Source organism: Anomaloglossus baeobatrachus, chromosome 2, assembly GCF_048569485.1.
Source record: "Anomaloglossus baeobatrachus isolate aAnoBae1 chromosome 2, aAnoBae1.hap1, whole genome shotgun sequence".
NCBI lineage: Eukaryota > Metazoa > Chordata > Amphibia > Anura > Aromobatidae > Anomaloglossus > Anomaloglossus baeobatrachus.
The window spans coordinates 643,110,895-643,132,625 of record NC_134354.1 but is presented as its reverse complement, the minus strand read 5'-3'; the positions used below and the strand labels follow the sequence as shown (position 1 = coordinate 643,132,625).

The 21,731-nt window shown below is 53.7% G+C and overlaps 1 protein-coding gene across 1 annotated transcript in view; it reads right to left on the bottom strand.

Moving 5' to 3' along the window:
• LOC142289944 (uncharacterized) overlaps nt 1-21,221 on the bottom strand; it is a 47,874-nt gene extending 26,653 nt beyond the window's left edge. Inside the window, exon 1 of the mRNA XM_075333881.1 lies at nt 21,071-21,221. Coding sequence (XP_075189996.1) covers nt 21,071-21,221 — 151 coding nt within the window. The remainder of the gene's footprint in view (nt 1-21,070) is intronic.
• Nucleotides 21,222-21,731: the final 510 nt, after the last annotated feature.

The window sequence follows — 21,731 nt, the reverse complement described above, 5'->3', positions numbered from 1 at the left end:
AGTCTTCTCTTTACTGTTGACTTAGAGACAGATACACCTACTTCACTGAGAGTGTTCTGGACTTCAGTTGATGTTGTGAACGGGTTCTTCTTCACCAAAGAAAGTATGCGGCGATCATCCACTACTGTTGTCATCCGTGGACGCCCAGGCCTTTTTGAGTTCCCAAGCTCAACAGTCAATTCCTTTTTTCTCAGAATGTCCCCGACTGTTGATTTTGCTACTTCAAGTATGTCTGCTATCTCTCTGATGGATTTTTTTCTTTTTTCTCAGCCTCAGGATGTTCTGCTTCACCTCAATTGAGAGTTCCTTAGACCGCATGTTGTCTGGTCACAGCAACAGCTTCCAAATGCAAAACCACACACCTGTAATCAACCCCAGACCTTTTAAATACTTCATTGATTACAGGTTAACGAGGGAGACGCCTTCAGAGTTAATTGCAGCCCTTAGAGTCCCTTGTCCAATTACTTTTGGTTCCTTGAAAAAGAGGAGGCTATGCATTACAGAGCTATGATTCATAAACCCTTTCTCCGATTTGGATGTGAAAACTCTCATATTGCAGCTGGGAGTGTGCACTTTCAGCCCATATTATATATATAATTGTATTTCTGAACATGTTTTTGTAAACAGCTAAAATAACAAAACTTGTGTCACTGTCCAAATATTTCTGGACCTAACTGTATGCAGATAACACAGTCACAAACCCGCAGCCTATTAGGTGACGCCCATACTATTAGATCAGGCGGGCTGCCAAGCCGTACCCCACCTGTGTATCATGCACGGACAGACACTCTACAGTGCAAGGCCCAACAGAAAGGGGCCTGGCTGTATCCTGTCCATGGAGGTGTGTGTGTGATTTGCTTCTCCTGCACCTGTGATGCTTCCACTTTGGCTGTATCCTGCTAGAGTACTAGTTTTTGGCCAGGGCGATGTACACACTGCAGCCCATCTTGCTGTAAGTCAGTACAATACAGGTAATCCCAGAGGCTGACTAGGGTATGGACACACGGAACACTAGTAACCAGGAACAGTCTTGGCTCCTTTTTGGTGTTTTTTTGATATAGTTCTTTGTGGTTTTTCTAACTAATTCAGTGTAGGGACTCGCAAGTGTGAGAATCCTTGACGAACGGATTGTGAGCTTACATATTTTGGGCCAAAATATAAACTAATATCTCACTATTTGAGGTATGGCACATTTTATCCATTTTTGCAGGATGTGTGTGGACCTTTTGAATTCAGGTGGTTAAATGGTGAGCCTGTCATGTGTTATGTACTCATAGTGCTAACTGACCCGCCTGGACCTGGTGTTGTGCGTCATTTATAGGCCATTATTCAGACACTGTGCGTCTCGTGTATCCGTGCGAGATGCACCTATATAGTGCTGTTTTGCCCGCCTGACCTGGGTTTCTGGCGTCATTTATAGGTCACAGTTCAAACACTGTGCATTTCACTCATTATATGATGGGCTCCCAGTGCAAGCCTTATTAGTGTGCATGTCTTATGCTAAGCAGCCGCCCCTCCTCCCTAGTGTGGAGGTTGAGTGGCTGTGACATCAGCATCTTGCACCTCGGCTGCAGCCATCTTTATGAGGAAGGCTCACCACATTCTGTGTGTGCACATATCATTTGTCTTGGCTCCTTTTTGGTGTTTTTTTGATATAGTTCTTTGTGGTTTTTCTAATCCCAGAGGCTGACTAGGGTATGGACACACGGAACACTAGTAACCAGGAACACACACACAGCTAGAGGGGACCCCTGAGCAGACTCAGGGAGGGGGCGTTGACCTCGCCTCCCAGCTAGTCGTGGGTGGTGTCACTGGGAACAGGGAGTTGTGCAGAGGCAGCAAAGGAGAAGGAAGTAAAGGAGTCGCATCTGGAGGGCAGAGCAAAGAGGAGCAGGGCCCTTCCAGACACTGCACCGTTCGTCGCTGCTGGTGGGGGAGAAGGGCTACTGTTCAGTGCTGCCTGAAAGACACCTAAGGTCAGAGCGCAGAGAGGTGGCTTAGTAAGGGGACTGTCAGTAGACCCAGCCCGCACGGGGTACAGGTCCCCAGAGCAGGGGCCCATTCAGTTGGCCTCCCCAACCTGCCGGTGAGGGCACTTTATGCGCCTCACCAGCCCACACAGAGCCCGCAGCTACAGCAGCAACGAGGGGGCCCATAAGTGACTGAAGGGAAGCAGCCAGAATTACATGGTCCACGCTGCCCGCAAACAGGCCAGAAAGGGGAGAACGGCATATGTAACTTCCCTGGGTGATCCCAGCAAGACGTCAAGTTGAGGTCACCTAAAAACGAGAAGGGCTAGAAAGGTGAGTCAGCAGTCACCCCTACATCAGCCGAAGGGATACCTGGTTCCTCCTGGTTCACCAAACATCGCCCGGCTTAACTCACCCCTGCCACCTGAAAGTGAGTAAAAACCCTGAAAGACATTGCTGTTTTGTGTGTCAGTTCTTCTGCGACCTGTGGTACTACACACTTACACCGGGCCCTGGGGCCAGCCTCACTCTCGGGAGGCCACAACATCTAACTGCACCTACCATCAGCTCCAGGTGCTCCCTAAACTGCAGTGGCGGTCACCCCCTGACCGCAAATACCGAGAGTGGCATCCACAAATCCCCCATTGAAGTTAACCTACCTGTAACCAGAAGATTTCCAAGCCCGTGGAGACCCTGCGGCGACCTGCACCAGAAGGTAATGCGGGGCTTCACAACCGTAGCTTAAAGTCGCCAAATCTGGTGATAGGTTCCATTTAATATGCTATTAAATTAAACATACAAGAGTCATATAAGGCATATTTACACCTAATAAATGGAATACACAATTATCAAAATGACTGTATACTTAGCTTAGTCACATATAGCATTAAGGTGCTGTAAAGAAAGCAGATCCCTTACCTCATTTTTATACTGGGGGGCCAATATCCATGGCTCCTCCCTTCCTGATAATACCTGTCCCCAACAGTCTGCTTTACCGTGGCTGGTTATCAAAAATGGGGGGACCCTACACCTTTTTTTCCCTTTTATTTTGATATCCAGCCACAGTAAGGGCGTGTGCGCATGTTGTGTAAATGCATGCATCCTGCATCCCCTGCACAATCTATGTAGATTGTGCATGATACGTGCGCACAATGCTTTTATGAACGCAGTGATTTGGGTGCTAAAATTTTGACCCAAATCCGTGCATTCATAAAAGGAGCATGTCAATTATTGTGCGTTCTGGATGCAGCTCCCACTCTGTCTATGGTGGGGGCAGCAGCCATAGCACATGAAATCGTCTTTTTTTAAACAAAATATTGCATTCATTATGCAGTGTGTCTGCAGCGATTTGAAGCGCACATGTGCTGTCAAATCGCTGCAGAATATTCAGCAGTTACGTGCGCATGAGCCCTAAAGATCACAGGTGAGGGCTGCAGCCTTTAGCTATTGTTTACCTGCACTGGCTAACAAAATATGGCAGGGAGCAGAGTCCTTTTTTTTTAATTATTCATTTATTTTTACACTACCATAAAGCTAACTGGCTGCAACCAATTACAGACACTGGCACAGAGGGTGGGCGGGGAAAGCAGTGAATATTGATGAACCTTCATTAGTGGGCCTGGAAAAGAGTCTGACTGCAGTGTGATCCTCCAGGAAACTTGATATGTATAACTGTCCTGCTCTTACTACCATTTAACTTCCATTTGTAACCCCCTAGCGCTTACTATGGCCATTTTACAGCCAGACCTTCTTGTCCCAATTGACTTGTATAGTGTTTGTTTTCCAGGGTCAAGTTCGGGGTCAAGTTCAGGTGCCGAACTGGATTTTTTTTTTAGTTTGTGGAGGTTTGGCAAACCCGAATACACACGGGTTCACTCATCACTAGTTAGGAAAACAGATTCAAATTTCAATGCATGTCTTTGTCACGCTCCTTACCTACTGAGCCGGTTTCACCATCCAGGCACCGCTCCGTACCCACTGATCTGGTTGCACCTGCATGGCACCACTCCGTGCTCACTGATTCAGTCTCGCCATCATGTCGAGGGCAGCAGGGCGCTGCGCTCACCACGCTCGGGTCCGGCGCTGCTGCTGCTGCTGCTGCTCGGTGGCTCGAGCGGTGGGCCGGATCCGGGGACTCGAGCGGCGCTCCTCGCCCGTGAGTGAAAGGGGAGTTTTGTTGGTGCTTGGGATGTCGGTTTGTGACGCCACCCACGGTGTGTGGTGAGGTTGGGGCACCACCGCTGCTCTGTACGGGGATCCCGGAAGCGATGACAGGGAGCAGCTGGGATGTTTCTCTCCCCTCCGTGGGTAGGGGGATTTTGGCAGTCCCGGGGCCCGGAGTTGTTGTCTGTTTGGTGCATTGCGGGGCTTGGCCAGGTGCAGGGTCGCGGGGCAGCGCAGTGCCAGATGGCACGGTGGTACTTACTCAGCCAGTAACGCACACGGAGTCTCTGGTAAAACAAACGGCTGGATGGACAAGTCCCACAGACGGCTGCGACGGTTACGCCCGGTAGGCTGGCGGTAACTGTCTCTCCCTGCACCGGTGTTATGTTCTCGGCCCCGATGGCTTCCCACTGGTAACCCGCTCCCCTGCGGTATGTTGGCTAAGGGAGCCCCTTCTTGCCCGCAGGCTTTGGCCCTGGGAGCTCTAGCTCTGGCGGTAGCTTTATCTCCCTCACGGTTTGGACGGTTGCCTTCAGTTGGGTCCTTATTGCAGGGAAACCCTGGAGGTTCCCGTCGCTGACGGATTTGACCAGTTTTACGGTGACTCCTAGCCTGGTTGGGGTCCGTAGTAGAGTTGAGCGCGGTTCGCGGTTCTCCAGTTCGCGGTTCGAGTGATTTTGGGGGGTGTTCTAGATCGAACTAGAACTCGAGCTTTTTGCTAAAGTTCGATAGTTCTAGTTACGTTCAAGAACGGTTCTAGCAGCAAAAAGCAGGGCTTTTTACAGCTACAGTGTGCAGGAGCCATCGCTGGCAGCCTGCCAGAAGCTGGTAACCAAGATAAACATCGGGTATCCAAGCAAAGCGCTTTGGTTAGTAACCCGATATTTATCCTAGTTACTGTGTAGGAAGCCGACACTTCCCCGCTCAGCTCGCTCTGCCCCCTCCTGCACGCGGCATGTACACATACATACACACACACACACTCACACTCACCTGTCCCCAGCCATGCAGTCCACGACATTGACGTCCTCAGTGCCACATGACCCCGCTAGGCTCCACCCACTTCGCACTCCGCCGCCAGCACACATGGCTCCGCCCACCTGGCACTCTGCACACATGGTCCCGCTAGGCTCCGCCCACCTGACACTCTGCACACATGGTGCTGCTAGGCTCCGCCCACCTGGCACTCTGCACATATCGTCCAGCTAGGCTCCACCCACCTGACACTCTGCACACATTACCCCGCTAGGCTCCGCCCACCTGCACTCTGCACACATGGTCCCGCTAGGCTACGCCCACCTGGCACTCTGCACACATTGCCCCGCTAGGCTCCGCCCACCTGGCACTCTGCACACATTACCCCCGCTAGGCTCTGCCCACCTGGCACTCTACACACATGGTCCCGCTAGGCTCCGCCCACCTGACACTCTGCACACATAGCACTGCTAGGCTCCGCCCACCTGACACTGCACACATGGTCCTGCTAGGCTCCGCCCACCTGGAACTCTGCACACATTACCCCGCTAGGCTCCACCCACCTGGAACTCTGCACACATGGTGCTGCTAGGCTCAGCCCACCTGGCACTCTGCACATATCGTCCCGCTAGACTCCACCCACCTGACACTCTGCACACACTACCCCGCTAGGCTCCGCCCACCTGTCACTCTGCACACATGGTCCCGCTAGGCTCCGCCCACCTGTCACTCTGCACACATGGTCCCGCTAGGCTCCGCCCACCTGGCACTCTGCACACATTGCCCCGCTAGGCTCCGCCCACCTGTCACTCTGCACACATTACCCCGCTAGGCTCTGCCCACCTGGCACTCTGCACACATTACCCCGCTAGGCTCCGCCCACCTGGCACTCTGCACACATGGTCCTGCTAGGCTCCGCCCACCTGCACTCTGCACACATGGTCCCGCTAGGCTCCGCCCACCTGGCACTCTGCACACATGGCGCTGCTAGGCTCCGCCCACCTGGCACTCTGCACACATTACCCCGCTAGGCTCCGCCCACCTGGCACTCTGCACACATGGTCCCGCTAGGCTCCGCCCACCTGGCACTCTGCACACATGGCGCTGCTAGGCTCCGCCCACCTGTCACTCTGCACACATTACCCCGCTAGGCTCCGCCCACCTGTCACTCTGCACACATTGCCCCGCTAGGCTCCGCCCACCTGTCACTGCACACATTACCCCGCTAGGCTCCGCCCACCTGACACTCTGCACACATTACCCCGCTAGGCTCCGCCCACCTGGCACTTTGCACACATGGTCCCGCTAGGCTCCGCCCACCTGGCACTCTGCACACATGGTCCCGCTAGGCTCCGCCCACCTGGCACTCTGCACACATGGTCCCGCTCGGCTTACCTGCGGTGATGAAGTCCCGACCTCAGCGCTGTCACTGTCCTCCATGGCTGCCGCTTGTCACATCACCTTCTCTCGCTTCCGACCCGAGACTGACTAGCGGTGACGTCACGGGCCGCTCGCGATACTTGGCTGTGAAGATGATTGAAGTCAGTGTGCAGGAGATAAGCGCAGGTAATGTACCTCGCTGACAGCAGCACTTGTCATCCCCTGCAGTGACCTGGGCTGACCCATTGATGTTAGCTCAGGTCACTGCACTGCTCTCCCAGCCAATGGGGAACATCCTGCTCTTCATTGACTGGGACAGTGTGGATCGTCATGGGAACCCTTTGGATTACACCAGACCTGGATTTGTTTTTCTTTCTAATAAATTGGTTAAACAGGGAATGTATTGGGGAGTGTTTTTTCAAATAAAAATGTGTTTGTCGTCTATTTTTTTTTATTACTGACTGGGTTGGTGATGTCGGGTATCTGATAGACGCCTGACCTCACCAACCCCAGGGCTTGGTGCCAGGTGACATTACACATCTGGTATTAACCCCATATATTACCCCGTTTGCCACCGCTCCAGGGCACGGGATGAGCTGGGGCGAAGCACCAGGATTGGCGCATCTAATAAATGCGCCACTTCTGGGGCGGCTGCGGCCTGCTATTTTTATGCTGGGGAGAGTCCAATAACCATGGACCTCCCTAGTCTGAAAATATCAGACCCCAGCTGTCTGCTTTACCTTGGCTGGTGATCCAATTTTGGGGGGACCCCTACGTGTTTTTTTTTTTTAAATTATTTATTTAATTTAAAATAACAGCATGGGGTGCCCTCAGTTTTGGATTACCAGCCAAGGTGAAGCTGCCAGCTGTGGTCTGCAGGCTGCAGCCGTCTGCTTTACCCTAGCTGGCTACAAAAATAGGGGGAACCCTACGTCATTTTTTTTTCATTTTTTTGGCTAAATACAAAGCTAAGCACCCCTTAGTGCCACATGAAAGGCACCAAAGGGTGCAAAATTACAAAATGCAGGAGAGTGGGACATTATGTGTCTTTCTGCCATTATAATGACAGAAAAGACTGATATGAAGTGTACAAGCACTGTAAAATCACCAGAGCGCTCTAGGCTGTGAAAAGCAGTAGAAAATGGCACTGGAGTGAACATATGACCGCCTCATGTAGGTTGAAGCAAGGGATCCTGGGTACATTTATGTATTTTCCCTCCTTCAGTTTTTTGGCAGTACGCAAAAAAACCAGAAGGCACACGGATGACAAACAGATGACATACGGACCGTCTACGGAATGGAAACGGATGCACCCGTGAAAAAAATGGACTGTTTTTTGCAGACCGCAAAAATGGATCGTTCGTGTGAATGTAGCCTTATTCTGATGTGCCGTTTATAAACAGCAGGCAGAAATAAGTGAATAGCGCCCCCCAGCATCATAAAATCTCCGGGGTTTCAGGGCTAGCTGAGAACCTGGAGATCATGATTCAGGACGTTTTTTTCGGTCCCCGCTCACATGATCACAGGTATACACCGTACACCGATGATCACGTTACAGTAAATGACAGTGTCGGTAAAAAATTATTTATCTCCCATCTGGCATGAACAAACATGATAAATCTCCTACCCGGTCCCCTCCGGTCCCCCGGTGTCGCCAAAGTGCCCCCCCTGATGCCCATCACACATGCGACAGAAAACTCCTCCCCAGGCCCTGCCAGGTCACCCCCTATAACCCCACCGGTGTTCCCCGGTGTCCCACGGTACCTGTGCAGCGTTGATCCCCCGCGGCCCTCTCCTTCACAATAGACGCTGCCGCATGCATGCTGTTGTCAGCTCAGCTTCCTGTGTTCAGACACAGTGAGTGGTGGTTATGCATCTGTAAGCTAAATGGGTGGCACAGTGGCTCAGTGGTTAGCACTGCAGTCTTGCAGCGCTGAAGTCCTGGGTTCAATTCCCACCAAGGACACCATCTGTAAGGAGTTTGTATGTTCTCCCTGTGTTTGCGTGGGTTTCCTCCGGGTACTCTGGTTTCCTCCCACACTCCAAAGACATACAGATAGGGAATTTAGATTGTGAGCCCCAATGGGGACAGTGTTCCCAATGTATGCAAAGCACTATGGAATTAATAGCGCTAAATAAATGAATAAATTATTATTATTACTGCAATGCCCTGCTCATGAGGTAAGGAACATAGTTGATCAGGAGAGCTATATACTACATTTCCAAATGGAGGCATTTGATTTTATAGTTGCCCTGCTGAACGACTACCAAACATGAGAGTCCGTTATACGCCACAAGAAAACACATCTAAATAGCGAGCTCTGTTGTTTAGTATTCATTCAGCAGGATAACTGGACTTAAAGGGGTATTCCATCTCCAAGATCATATCCCCAATATATAGTAGGTGGAATAGCAATAATATCAGCAAATACCAATATTTGGAAATGTAGAATAGTTCTCCTGATTAGGCATGCCCTTACCTCATGAGCAGGGCATTGCAGCTTTGGTAGCAACCGTTACGACATGGACTCTGCTGCTGTGGACCCGGGGAGAGTGGGTGCAGATTCATTGCACCCACACTCCTCACATAGAGGGTCTGCACTCCTAGAAAATGGGGGATACGTTCCCATTTTTTCCTTACAATAAATTTGTGAAAGAGGGAATGTTTTGGGGAGTTTTCCTTCAAATAAATTTTTTTTGTCGATTTTTTTTTGTTAGTACTGACAGTTTGTGATGTCAGGTATCTGACAGACGCCATGACATCACAAACTGCTGGGCTTGATGTCAGGTGACTTTACAACTAGTATCAACCCCATTTATTACCCCGTCTGCCACTGCACCAGGGCACGGGATGAGCTGTGGTGAAGCGCCAGGATTGGCGCATCTAGTGGATGTGCCACGTCTGGGGTGCCTGTGGCCTGCTATTTTTAGGCTGTGAAAGCCCAATAACTATGGACCTTCCCACCCTGAGAATACCAGACCACAGCTGTCTGCTTTACCTTGGCTGGTGATCCAATTTGGGGGGGACCCTACTTTTTTTTGTAATTATTATTATTTATAAAATAATTATAAAAAAAGAGCCTGGGGTGACCTCCACATTGGATCCCCAACCACGGTAAAGCTGCCAGCTGTGGTTTTCAGGCTACAGCCGTCTGCTTTACCCTAGCTGGCTATCAAAAATGGGGGGACCCAATGTCACAAACCACCGGGGGGGTCACTCAGAAGTCCCCCGCGCTGGCTACCAGTACGTCACAATCGGGGGGTAACAAGTGGGGTCACCCCTCCTTTATACCTCCCGACCGACAGACAGAGCACGTGACGCGCTCTCTAGCGCCCCTCTTATAGTCAGGCCAATTATGGAATTGCCCGACAATAAGCAAGGAGGCCGCTATACTACTTATGCCGATTATTGAAGGGTCCCCGGTGAGAGTAAGGTATATATTCCCCCGACCTCCGCGGGCGGAATATATAATATCTTCCCGAGTCTCACTGGCCTCCCCACAATAATCCTTGGCACAACTCGCTGCCACCAACCGCTTCACGGTAACTATTAGCCGAACACACAGACGTGGGATTCAAGATCGAGATAACAGAACAGCCCAAGATTAATTATATAATTTAATCAGCCTAAAGCACACTAGAAACTACAATATATACAATAGGGAATCTACAGAATATACATATGTCAGAGTACAGTTACAGATAAAGCATGGGTTACAAACAGGTATACAATTACATCAGTTACCTTGTGTGTCTGGCCACAGGGGGGCGCTGTAGACCAGGTTTCTAGGATTCTTCCCACAGATGTTTCCCAACCAGGCCCCCGAGCAGAAGAACACTGGAAAATGGCCGAAGTAGGGTTATCAACCTGGGCAGATCCAGGTCCCCTCCTACCTTAGTGACCTCACAGGGAAGCACTGCCACTCCCCCTGCATGGATCAGAATTATCCAGCAAAGGGGATATTGGCCATAACTTTGCCTGGGAGCGTCGTAGGCGGACGCCAATGCTCTCATTGTGACAGTTATGAATTTAGCTACAGAACGAGGGGACTCATGACCTGTCTACGAGTTCCCATATGGCTGATATCACGCCTGGGGTATTTCCCAAGCTCCCCCTTCCATAAAAAAGGTGTGCCAGCATCGTCCGCCTGCGCAAACACCATTTTTATGGTTGCCATATTTATCGGAGATATGGCTTGCGAGATATGAACCATTTTTTACTGGAGTCGTTCTGTCTGGCTACTTCCAAGCCTTGCTAATGAGATACAACTCTTGTTACAGGGTGACGGCAGGGAGTCATCCTGGGTCCATTGTCCTCACATCATCTCATCTCCATATCAGAGGAGATGGCTGTTGGAGGTGTAAGTGGGATGTGACACCTTCACAGATGCTGGACATTTGAGAACCAGAAGGGAGGGGGGCACTGCCAGGGAGTGATGAGAGCAATTATGACTTCTAGTCATAATTCCTCTTCATATCCCAGGATTTACCTCACACCTCCCCCCTTTTGAGGGCGCTAGGGGGCAGCACACTCCGGTGTTCCCCCGTGCGCCCGTCCGCGACCTCTCCTTGTCGGGACAGCCCGTCTGCGTTACCGTGGTCACGGCCCCTTTTGTGGCGAATGGTGAAGTCGTATTGCTGGAGCGCAAGGCTCCATCGCAACAATCGCCCATTCGTCCCAGAGACGGTGTGCAACCAGCTGAGGGGATTGTGGTCCGTCTCCACGATGAAGTGGCGCCCGTATAGATAGGGTTGCAGACGCTGCAGGGCCCACACTATGGCCAGGCACTCCTTCTCCATTGTAGAATAGGCCACTTCCCTTGGTAACAGCTTCCTGCTCAGGTACAAGACTGGGTGCTCTTGGCTCGCAGAGTCCACCTGGCTGAGCACCGCACCGAGGCCGAAGTCACTGGCGTCGGTCTGTACTACAAACGGCCGCGTGAAGTCGGCTGCCTGTAGCACGGGCGGGCTGGACAGGGCGTCCTTTAGGGCCCGGAAGGCTGTCTCGCAGTCCACTGTCCAATCGACTGCAGAGGGCAGCTTCTTCTTGGTGAGGTCCGTCAAGGGCTTTGCCAGGCTACTATAGCATGGAACAAACCTCCTATAGTACCCAGCGGTCCCCAAGAAGGACATCACCTGCTTCTTGGTCCTGGGGGTGGGCCAGGATGCGATGGCCTCCACTTTCTCAGGCTCGGGCTTCAGCGTTCCCCCACCTACCCGGTGACCGAGGTACTGGACCTCGCTCATGGCCAGCTGACACTTTCCCGGCTTGATGGTCAAACCTGCCCGGTGGATCCGCCTGAGCACCTGTGCTAGATGCTCTAGGTGGTCCTCCCAGGTGGGACTGAAGACGGCAATGTCATCCAGGTACGCGGCCGCGTACCCTTCAAGTCCCTTGAGCAGGGTGTTGACCATCCGCTGGAAAGTGGCAGGGGCATTCCTCATCCCGAATGGCATCACCGTGGACTCGTACAGTCCAAATGGGGTAATAAAGGCAGAGCGTTCCCTGGCCTTGCGAGTCAGGGGGATCTGCCAATATCCCCGGCTCAGGTCCATGATGGTCAGGTACTGAGCCCCGGCCAACTGATCGAGCAGGTCATCGATGCGTGGCATTGGGTACGCATCGGCGACCGTGACAGCATTGAGCCCCCTGTAGTCCACGCAGAACCGAGTGGTTCGGTCCTTCTTAGGGACGAGGACTACAGGCGAGGCCCAAGCGCTGTTGGATGCCTGGATCACCCCCAGCTCCAGCATCTCGTCAATCTCCTGGCGCATGTGTTGCTGCACCTCCAGGGAGACCCGATATGCTGAACGCCGGATCGGGGGATGATCCCCAGTGTCCACGTGATGGACAGCCAAGTCAGTCCTTCCGGGCTGGTTGGTAAACAACCCCCGGAAGGGGAGGAGGGTGGCCCACAGCTGGGACCGTTGGTCCTCCAAGAGCTGGTGGCCAACCTCCACATCCTCAATGGATCCGCCTGCCCTAACCTGGGCTAGCATATCCAAGAGGGTTTCCGCTTCTCTCTCCTCGGGCAGGTTGCACACGGGGAGCGCACATGCCTCCCGCTCATGATGTGCCTTCATCATGTTCACATGGAAGGGCTTTCGCCTTCCACGGGCGGGGTCCAGGGTGACCAGGTACGTTACAGGGTTGAGCTGCTGGTACACGAGGTATGGGCCTTCCCAGGCTGCCTGAAGCTTGTCCTGTGGTACGGGGACCAGTACCCACACCTTTTGACCCACTTGGTAGGTCCTCTCACAAGCGTTCTGGTCGTACCAACGCTTCTGATCGGCCTGGGCTTGAGCCATATTGTCGTGTACCAGTTGCGTCAAGGCCTGCATTTTGTCCCGGAAGCGCATGACATACTCGATGACCGACACTCCAGGGGTGGCCAAATCCCCTTCCCAAGCCTCTTTCACCAGAGCCAGGGGGCCCCGCACACGTCGCCCGTACAGGAGCTCAAACGGTGAGAATCCTGTTGAGGCCTGTGGAACCTCCCGGTAAGCAAATAACAGGTGTGGGAGATACCGCTCCCAGTCACGCCCATGGGAGTCGACCAACATCTTAAGCATCTGCTTTAAGGTGCCATTGAACCGCTCGCACAGGCCATTAGTCTGTGGATGGTACGGGCTGGCCACCAGATGTCGCACCTGGACTTGCTTACAGAGGGTCTCCATCAGCTGGGACATGAATTGGGTCCCCCGGTCGGTGAGCATTTCCTGGGGAAAACCCACTCGGGAGAAAATCTCCAGCAATGCGGTGGCCACCTTGTAAGCCCGAATGGACGACAAGGCCACTGCTTCTGGGTACCGGGTGGCATAGTCAACTACCGTCAGTATGAAGCGTTTCCCGGAGCTGCTGGGGATGGCCAGCGGGCCGACCAGATCCACAGCCACCCTCCTGAAAGGCTCATCGATGATTGGCAGAGATACTAGTGGGGCTTTGGGGTGTGGCCCCGCCTTCCCCACTCTCTGACAGGTTTCACACGAACGGCAGTAGGCAGCCACATCGGCCCCCATTTTTGGCCAGTAGAAATGCTGGTTTAACCTGGCCTTGGTCTTAGCGATCCCTAGGTGTCCGGCCATCGGAATCTCATGTGCGATCCGCAACCACTCCGTCCGGAACGGATAGGGTACCACCAACTGTCGGTCCCTGGGCCACGCCTCCGGTGAACCCTGCTGGGCCGTGGCCCGGTACAGCCGTCCTTGGTCCCAGACCACTCGCTCCGGGTCCGAGTCCGAGGGAGGCTGTGCCGCCTGCTCCTTTAGAGCTTTCAGGCTGTCGTCAGCTTCTAACGCTGCCTGAAACCCCTGACCAGATGTGGCCAGAATCGACGAGACTGTCACATCTTCGGTCAGTACCCCGGGACCTGTGTCCTGGCCTCCACCTGACTCGGCTGCCACTTGGTCAGAAGGGGAAGAGCTATCGGACCTCCGGGAGGCCCCTTGGCTTCCAGCACTCCCACTGCGGGTGACAGCGGCCACAGCCGCTGCGACCGTGGGTCGTGCCTGCTCCTCCTCCGTTCCTGACCAAGTCGCCGGTTCAGGCAGACCTACCTGGCTTCCTGACACCCCGGTTGTGGGGGAACCCTGCACCGAGATCTTACCTGGGAGCACTTCCGCTCCTGGACCGGCCCCAATCTCACCTGCCTGTTCCCCCCCTGCAGCAACAGAACCCCGCTGTGAAATCTCTGGGGACCCCACATTTGCTGTGGTAGCCCCCACCCCACACACTGGTCCTCCCCCTGCAGCACCCTGCTCTCTGCTTATCCCTGCAGAGGGCAGCAGATCCCAGCTCACAGGCTGGTTACTTGTAGAGGCATTGTCACACCTTTCTCTGACCCCCTCCCCTGTCACAGCTGCAGCTGCGTGTGTGTCTATGGTGTCTGTGCAAGCAGAAATATCAGAGTTCACTCCCTCCTCCCTTACATCATTCATAGATAACACATTAACATTGTCCGGAGGCACGTCAGCACTGGCTGAAGGTTCAGCCTTTGGGGCGGGGCCAAACTGGGAGGTTATTTGCCCCAAATCTGTCCCAAGTAGCACGTTTGCAGGGATCCGATCAGTTACCCCCACCTCCCTCACCCCTCGCCCTGCGCCCCAGTCCACATAAATGTCAGCAACAGGCAGCGCCGGGTCAATGCCTCCAATCCCGGAGACAGCGAGGGTTTTTCCAGGGATCAAGTCTTGGGGGGACACCATCTCAGGCCGCACCAGAGTCACCTCCGAGGCGCTGTCTCGCAGTCCTATGGTCACAGACTGGCCGACGGTGACAGGTTGGAAGCTGTCCAGGGACCTACCACCACCCCCACCCACACAATACACCTTGGGCGGCCCTTGGGACGGGGACGGAGCCGGGGCCTTGGGACGCTGAGGGCACATGGCCTTGAAGTGTCCAGGTAGGTTGCACTGGTGGCACCGTCTTGGTTCTGCCACGGGCCTGGAGAGGGGAGTTGAGGGGGACACCCCCTGCAGTCTAGGTGCAGGTGGGGCAGTCGCAGAGTTCATCTTACCCCCTCTCCAGGTGCTGCTGGTGGCTGCTCTCCTGGCTTCAGGAGCCCGATTGTTGGTGTAGTCATCTGCCAGGGCAGCTGTAGCCGTGGATCCCTTTGGCTTCTGGTCTCGGATGAACTGGCGGAGATCCTCAGGGCAGTTCCACAAGAGTTGCTCCGTGATGAACAAGTCCAGGATCTCCGGTCCGGTGGAAAGCTGCAGGCCTTGGGTCCAGTGGTCGGCAGCTCGGGCAAGTGCCCGCCGGTGGTCAGCCCAGGAGTCCTTTGGTCCCTTCTGCAGCGTCCGGAACTTCTTGCGGTAGGACTCCGGGGTGAGGTTGTACTGTTGGATCAGGGCCCGCTTGATGGTGTCGTAGCCCTGATCCGCCTCAGCAGGCAAGTCCCCAAGGATATCCAGGGCCTTACCCCTTAAACGGGGGGTCAGGTATTTGGCCCACTGGTCCTTGTTCAGATGATGCTGCAAGCAAGTCCGTTCAAAAGCAGTCAAGAAAGAGTCCAAGTCTCCATCCTTCTCCAGCACTGGGAAGTCCTCAACACGGACCTTTGGAAGTTTGGTGTCTGGAAGGTCACGGGTGGCTGATGAGGGCCGGAGCTGAGCTAGCTGCAGCTGGTAGTTACGCTCTGCCTGGCGCTCTTCACGCGCTGCTTGCCGCTCACGCTCGGCCATGAGTTCCTTGTAGCCCTCCCGGTCTCCAGCCTGGCGTAGGGCCATAGCCATTTGAAGAAGGCTATCCGAGCCTCCCAGGCTCGGTGGAATGGCACGTGGTGATCTGCGGCCCGCTGCGGAGCCTGGTGCTTCACTGTCCATTGCAGAGCGGAGGGCTGGCGTCTGGCTCGTTGAGGACCCTTGGGCGAGCTGCTCCTCATCTTGTCCAGCAGTGCCCGGTTGTGCAATGTCCTCTGCAGAGCTGTTTTCTGGCGTCGAGCTCCTGGAGGACTCGTGGACAACCTCCTCATCGTCTCTGGCCTGATCTCGATCTTGAATCCCACCGCTGCCACCAATATGTCACAAACCACCGGGGGGGTCACTCAGAAGTCCCCCGCGCTGGCTACCAGTACGTCACAATCGGGGGGTAACAAGTGGGGTCACCCCTCCTTTATACCTCCCGACCGACAGACAGAGCACGTGACGCGCTCTCTAGCGCCCCTCTTATAGTCAGGCCAATTATGGAATTGCCCGACAATAAGCAAGGAGGCCGCTATACTACTTATGCCGATTATTGAAGGGTCCCCGGTGAGAGTAAGGTATATATTCCCCCGACCTCCGCGGGCGGAATATATAATATCTTCCCGAGTCTCACTGGCCTCCCCACAATAATCCTTGGCACAACTCGCTGCCACCAACCGCTTCACGGTAACTATTAGCCGAACACACAGACGTGGGATTCAAGATCGAGATAACAGAACAGCCCAAGATTAATTATATAATTTAATCAGCCTAAAGCACACTAGAAACTACAATATATACAATAGGGAATCTACAGAATATACATATGTCAGAGTACAGTTACAGATAAAGCATGGGTTACAAACAGGTATACAATTACATCAGTTACCTTGTGTGTCTGGCCACAGGGGGGCGCTGTAGACCAGGTTTCTAGGATTCTTCCCACAGATGTTTCCCAACCAGGCCCCCGAGCAGAAGAACACTGGAAAATGGCCGAAGTAGGGTTATCAACCTGGGCAGATCCAGGTCCCCTCCTACCTTAGTGACCTCACAGGGAAGCACTGCCACTCCCCCTGCATGGATCAGAATTATCCAGCAAAGGGGATATTGGCCATAACTTTGCCTGGGAGCGTCGTAGGCGGACGCCAATGCTCTCATTGTGACAGTTATGAATTTAGCTACAGAACGAGGGGACTCATGACCTGTCTACGAGTTCCCATATGGCTGATATCACGCCTGGGGTATTTCCCAAGCTCCCCCTTCCATAAAAAAGGTGTGCCAGCATCGTCCGCCTGCGCAAACACCATTTTTATGGTTGCCATATTTATCGGAGATATGGCTTGCGAGATATGAACCATTTTTTACTGGAGTCGTTCTGTCTGGCTACTTCCAAGCCTTGCTAATGAGATACAACTCTTGTTACAGGGTGACGGCAGGGAGTCATCCTGGGTCCATTGTCCTCACATCATCTCATCTCCATATCAGAGGAGATGGCTGTTGGAGGTGTAAGTGGGATGTGACACCTTCACAGATGCTGGACATTTGAGAACCAGAAGGGAGGGGGGCACTGCCAGGGAGTGATGAGAGCAATTATGACTTCTAGTCATAATTCCTCTTCATATCCCAGGATTTACCTCACACCCAACATCATTTTTTCTTTAACTATTTTTTAAATAAAAAAAATTAATGGGCTTCCCTGTATTTTGATTGCCAGCCAAGGTAACGCCAGGCAGATGGGGGTGGCAACCCATAGCTGTCTGCTTTATCTGCACTGAGAATCAAAAATACCGCGGAGTGCTACGTCATTTTTTTTAAAGATTTATTTTAACAGCACTGTCATGTCAGGCAATCAAAATACAGGGAAGCCCTTTTTGGTTTTAGTTATTTAAATAAATAATTAAAAAAAATATATATGGGCTCCCGCTGCATTTTTTTGTATTGCTAGCAAAGGGTAATCCAAGCAGCTACTGGCTGCTAACCCCCACTGCTTGGTGTTACCTTCACTGGCAATGGAAAATCCAGGGAAGCATTTTTTATTTTTTTTGCCAAAAAACTACAAAAAAAATGACGTGGGCTTCGCCATATTTTTGTATGCTAGCCAGGTACAGCAGGCAGGTACGGGCTGCTCGTAACCCCCAGCTGCCTATTTGTACCCGGCTGGGAACTAAAAATATAGGGAAGCCCTTTTTTTAATTAATTCATGAATTTTATGAAATAATTAAAAAAAAAACAAAAAAAACCGACGTGGGCTTCACCCCATTTTTGTGTCCAGCCGGGTACAACTAGACAGCTGGGGATTGGAATCCACAGCACAGGTTAGCCCGAGGTTTCTGGGCCCCTCTGCTGAGAATTGCAGTCCGCAGCCGCCCCAGAAAATGGCGCTCTCATAGAAGCGCCATCATCTGGCGCTGTATCCAACTCTTCCAACAGCCCTGGAGCCGGGTGGCTTGTTGGGTAATCATGAGTTAATACTGGCTTTGTTTTACTAGCCAGTATTAAGCCAGAGATTCTTAATGTCAGGCACGTTTGACCCGGCCATTAAAAATCTCCAATAAAGGGTTAAAAAAAAAAACACCACACAGAGAAAAAATACTTTAATAGAAATAAATACACAGATACATTAGAGACTCCATCTTTATTACCCCCTCTCAGCCCTCCACGATCCTGCTCTTCTGTCTTCTTTCCCCTTCAACACATGCAGCTCTGTCTGCTCCATCAGACAGCACAGCTGCATGGGGGAAGACGCTGTGCTCCGTGCAGAAATCACTCTGTGAGAGTGACCACAGGCTCCCGGCTGTAAGCGGTGGCACGGGTTGCCATAGCAACGCTGCTCCGATCACGTGATTCCGCTGCGTGCTGGTACCGGGACGTCCCCATCACCGCTACCAAGCGCATTGCTATGGCAACGGTGATCTCCGTGATTGACCGGCTGTGTCAGCCGGTCAGGAGCCAGCTTCTGCGGACGCTGGTAACTACGGTAAACATCGGGTAACCAAGAAGCCCTTTCCTTGGTTACCCGATGTTTACCGTAGTTACCAGCGTCCGCCGCTCTCACGCTGCCAGTGCCAGCCCCCTGCACACATAGCCAGACTACACATCGGGTTAAATTAACCCGATGTGTACTCTGGCTAGGAGTGCAGGGAGCCAGCGCTAAGCGGTGTGCGCTGGTAACCAAGGTAAATATTGGGTTGGTTACCCAATATTTACCTTAGTTACCAAGCGCAGCATCGCTTCCACGCGTGCTGTTGGCTGGGGGTTGTGGTCACTGGTTGCTGGTGAGATCTGCCTGTGTGACAGCTCACCAGCAACCCGTGTAGCGACGCTCCAGCGATCCCTGCCAGGTCAGGTTGCTGGTGGGATCGCTGGAGCGTCGCTTAGTGCGACGGTACCTTATGGGAACGGGGAAGCAGAGCGGGGAGTCGAGCTAGAGCACCGTGTAACAGAGAGATGCAATGACAGGTCCTACATGACGCGTCGTAGTCATGTGACCAGTCTGTAGCCAATGAGATAACAGGCACGTGACTGGTCACATGGCTATTTTTCACGTCACGATAGGTCCTGCATCACTGCTGGCAGTGCTGGTTACCGGGAGGATTCAGCGATCATCGGATGGAATAGCGGCAGGAGACAGAGTGCAGGAGGGATCGCGGGGACCGGAAAGTGTTATGGCAATGTTTATTAACTGTATTTGTACGTTTATAATGTGTTTTTATGTGTTTGTGATTGCCTCCTATTGTTTCCTATGCGGTTCGAGTTCGGTTCATCGAACGTTCGCCGAACCGAACTAGAACGAGACCTCCGTTCGGCGTTCTGAACTCGAGCCAAACCACGGCCGGTTCGCTCATCTCTAGTCTGTAGGCCCTGCCGGATGGTGCTGGCTTCTCTTCGTTCCCCGATCCGGTACCGGCGGGCCACCGCCCGTCCCCGGTCCTTACGGTTGTGCGTCAATTGGCCTCTCCTGCAGACGGTCACCACCGTCTGCCAACCTTGCTGTTTCTGTGCCCGGGCCACGTACCCGGACACGGCCAGTCAGGTCCTCCACTACTACTTCCCTCACTCTCGCTCTACACTCAACTCCAAACTGCACTAAACTGCCTTCCTTTTCCCGCCTCCAGGACTGTGAACTCCTCGGTGGGTGGAGCCAACCACTTGGCTTCGCCCCACCTGGTGTGGACATCAGCCCCTGGAGGGAGGCAACAAGGATTTGTGTCTGACTTAGATGTTCCTAACCAGGGTGTGGGGTATGTTGTTGCAGTACCTGTGACGTCCTGGCTTGTCCAGGGTGCCACATTCCCCCTTGGTTAAACGCAGACCGTACGCGGGCTGCTCGTCCATCACCGGTTTTAATTTCACAACTGGAAAAAAGGTAAGAAAACGGTAAAACATGTAAAATCACAAACATTTTATCAACGGTACGGCTTCCGCTCTCTGGGGCAAGGGGTACTGCCCACTTCTTAGGGGCAGCATCAGGGCCAGGTTGTTTGAGCGGGGGGCTCAAACAACCTGGCCCTGATGCTGCCCCTAAGAAGTGGGCAGCACCCCTTGCCCCAGTCCAGAACCAAATTGCCCGAGCGGGTACGGTCTCTTTCAGGGGACCCACGTCCATGGGGGACCCCTGACCCCCGGAGGATTGCCACTGGTTACGGTCGTGGCGGGCCTGGGCCATCCATTTCCTCCAGGCCCATCCTCCCAAATCACGGTAACAAGCCAACATTTTTATTTACACGCCACAAGTTTGTGGTTGCCCTGCGAGTTCGCGGGCTTGTCCGTAAGAAGTTCCTTACGCATGGTGCAAGGGGTCCCAACGGGGACTAGTTGCCGGCAACAGCCGGTTTAATCACGGTGTTACTCTGATAAACTTCTTCGGTTGATTTAATCTTATCATTGGTTACATTCAACAACATATAAGAACATCACAACGGTGCTGGTGGTCCCAACGGGGACTATTTGCAGCGGGAACCGCTGCCATCACCCTGACTCTTCTGCTGAGGTGGCCTCATCCTCCGCTACCAGCATGTCAAACATGCAGTGACAGGCCCGTTGGCAAAGGGGTGCCCGGTATCCGTTTCCACCGGTGCGTGGGCTATAGAAAACTACCGGTCCGCCGTCGTAGCCAAGGCTCTCGCTCGCTCCCTCAGACTCTGAGATGGACTCGGTGTCAGGGCCGGAGTCATTAGCAGCTGTCCCTGCGCCAGGCGGGTTACCGCCAGCTGTCGCAGTCTCCGGGCCCCCGGTACTCAGTACGTCGGGCCCCAACATTGTAGCATGGGGCAGCAGGTCAGGTAGGTCAACACTGGGGTGCCCCACGGGGAATGGCAGAGACGGTATGAGGGCGAAGGTCGGACCGGTTCTCCCAGCCGCAGTGGCCGGTCCCTGTGGGACATGGAGGCGTGGGTCACTCATTAGCTCTGTCTCGTCGGCTCCCATCTCGTGCATCTGGGCAGTCGCAGCCAGCAATTCCACCTCGGTGGTCCACTGCTCCGTCAGGAGACGCATCTGGTCCCGATGGCGTCGGTTGGATTCAGTTATTCGAGCCTTTATCCACGCCATGGTCCCGGGCGCGGGTTCGGAACCTGGCACGATCATGGCAGGTGCCTCCGGTACATTTCCGCTGATGGGCACGGCTTTCAATAGCTCCCAGGGAAGCGGTCCAGGATGGTCACGGGCCTCGGCTGCAGGTCGGTCCGCTTGGGCGGATTGGCAGGGTAGCGCTACCGGTTGCGGTGGTAGCGGGCCTAGTGGCGGGGCAGCAGCAGCCAACACGGGCAGCGGGGGAGGCAGCAGGGCGAGCGGGCGCAGACCGGGCTCCTCAGCCACGAGGGCCGACCCTATAGGGCTACAGGGGCGTGGGTCGCTTACCCGCTCGTCCAATTCTTCCTCCACCTCGCGTCTCCGGATGGCCGCCACCACATTCGCCATGTCGGCCTCCCGCTCCTCCAAGAGGAGCTTCACTCGGATATGCAGTCGGCTATGCAGCTGAGCGGTCCGGACCTCCACCCACGCCGCGGGGCCAGGCGCAGGGGTTACGGTGTTGCTCATCGGACGATGCATCGCTGCGGC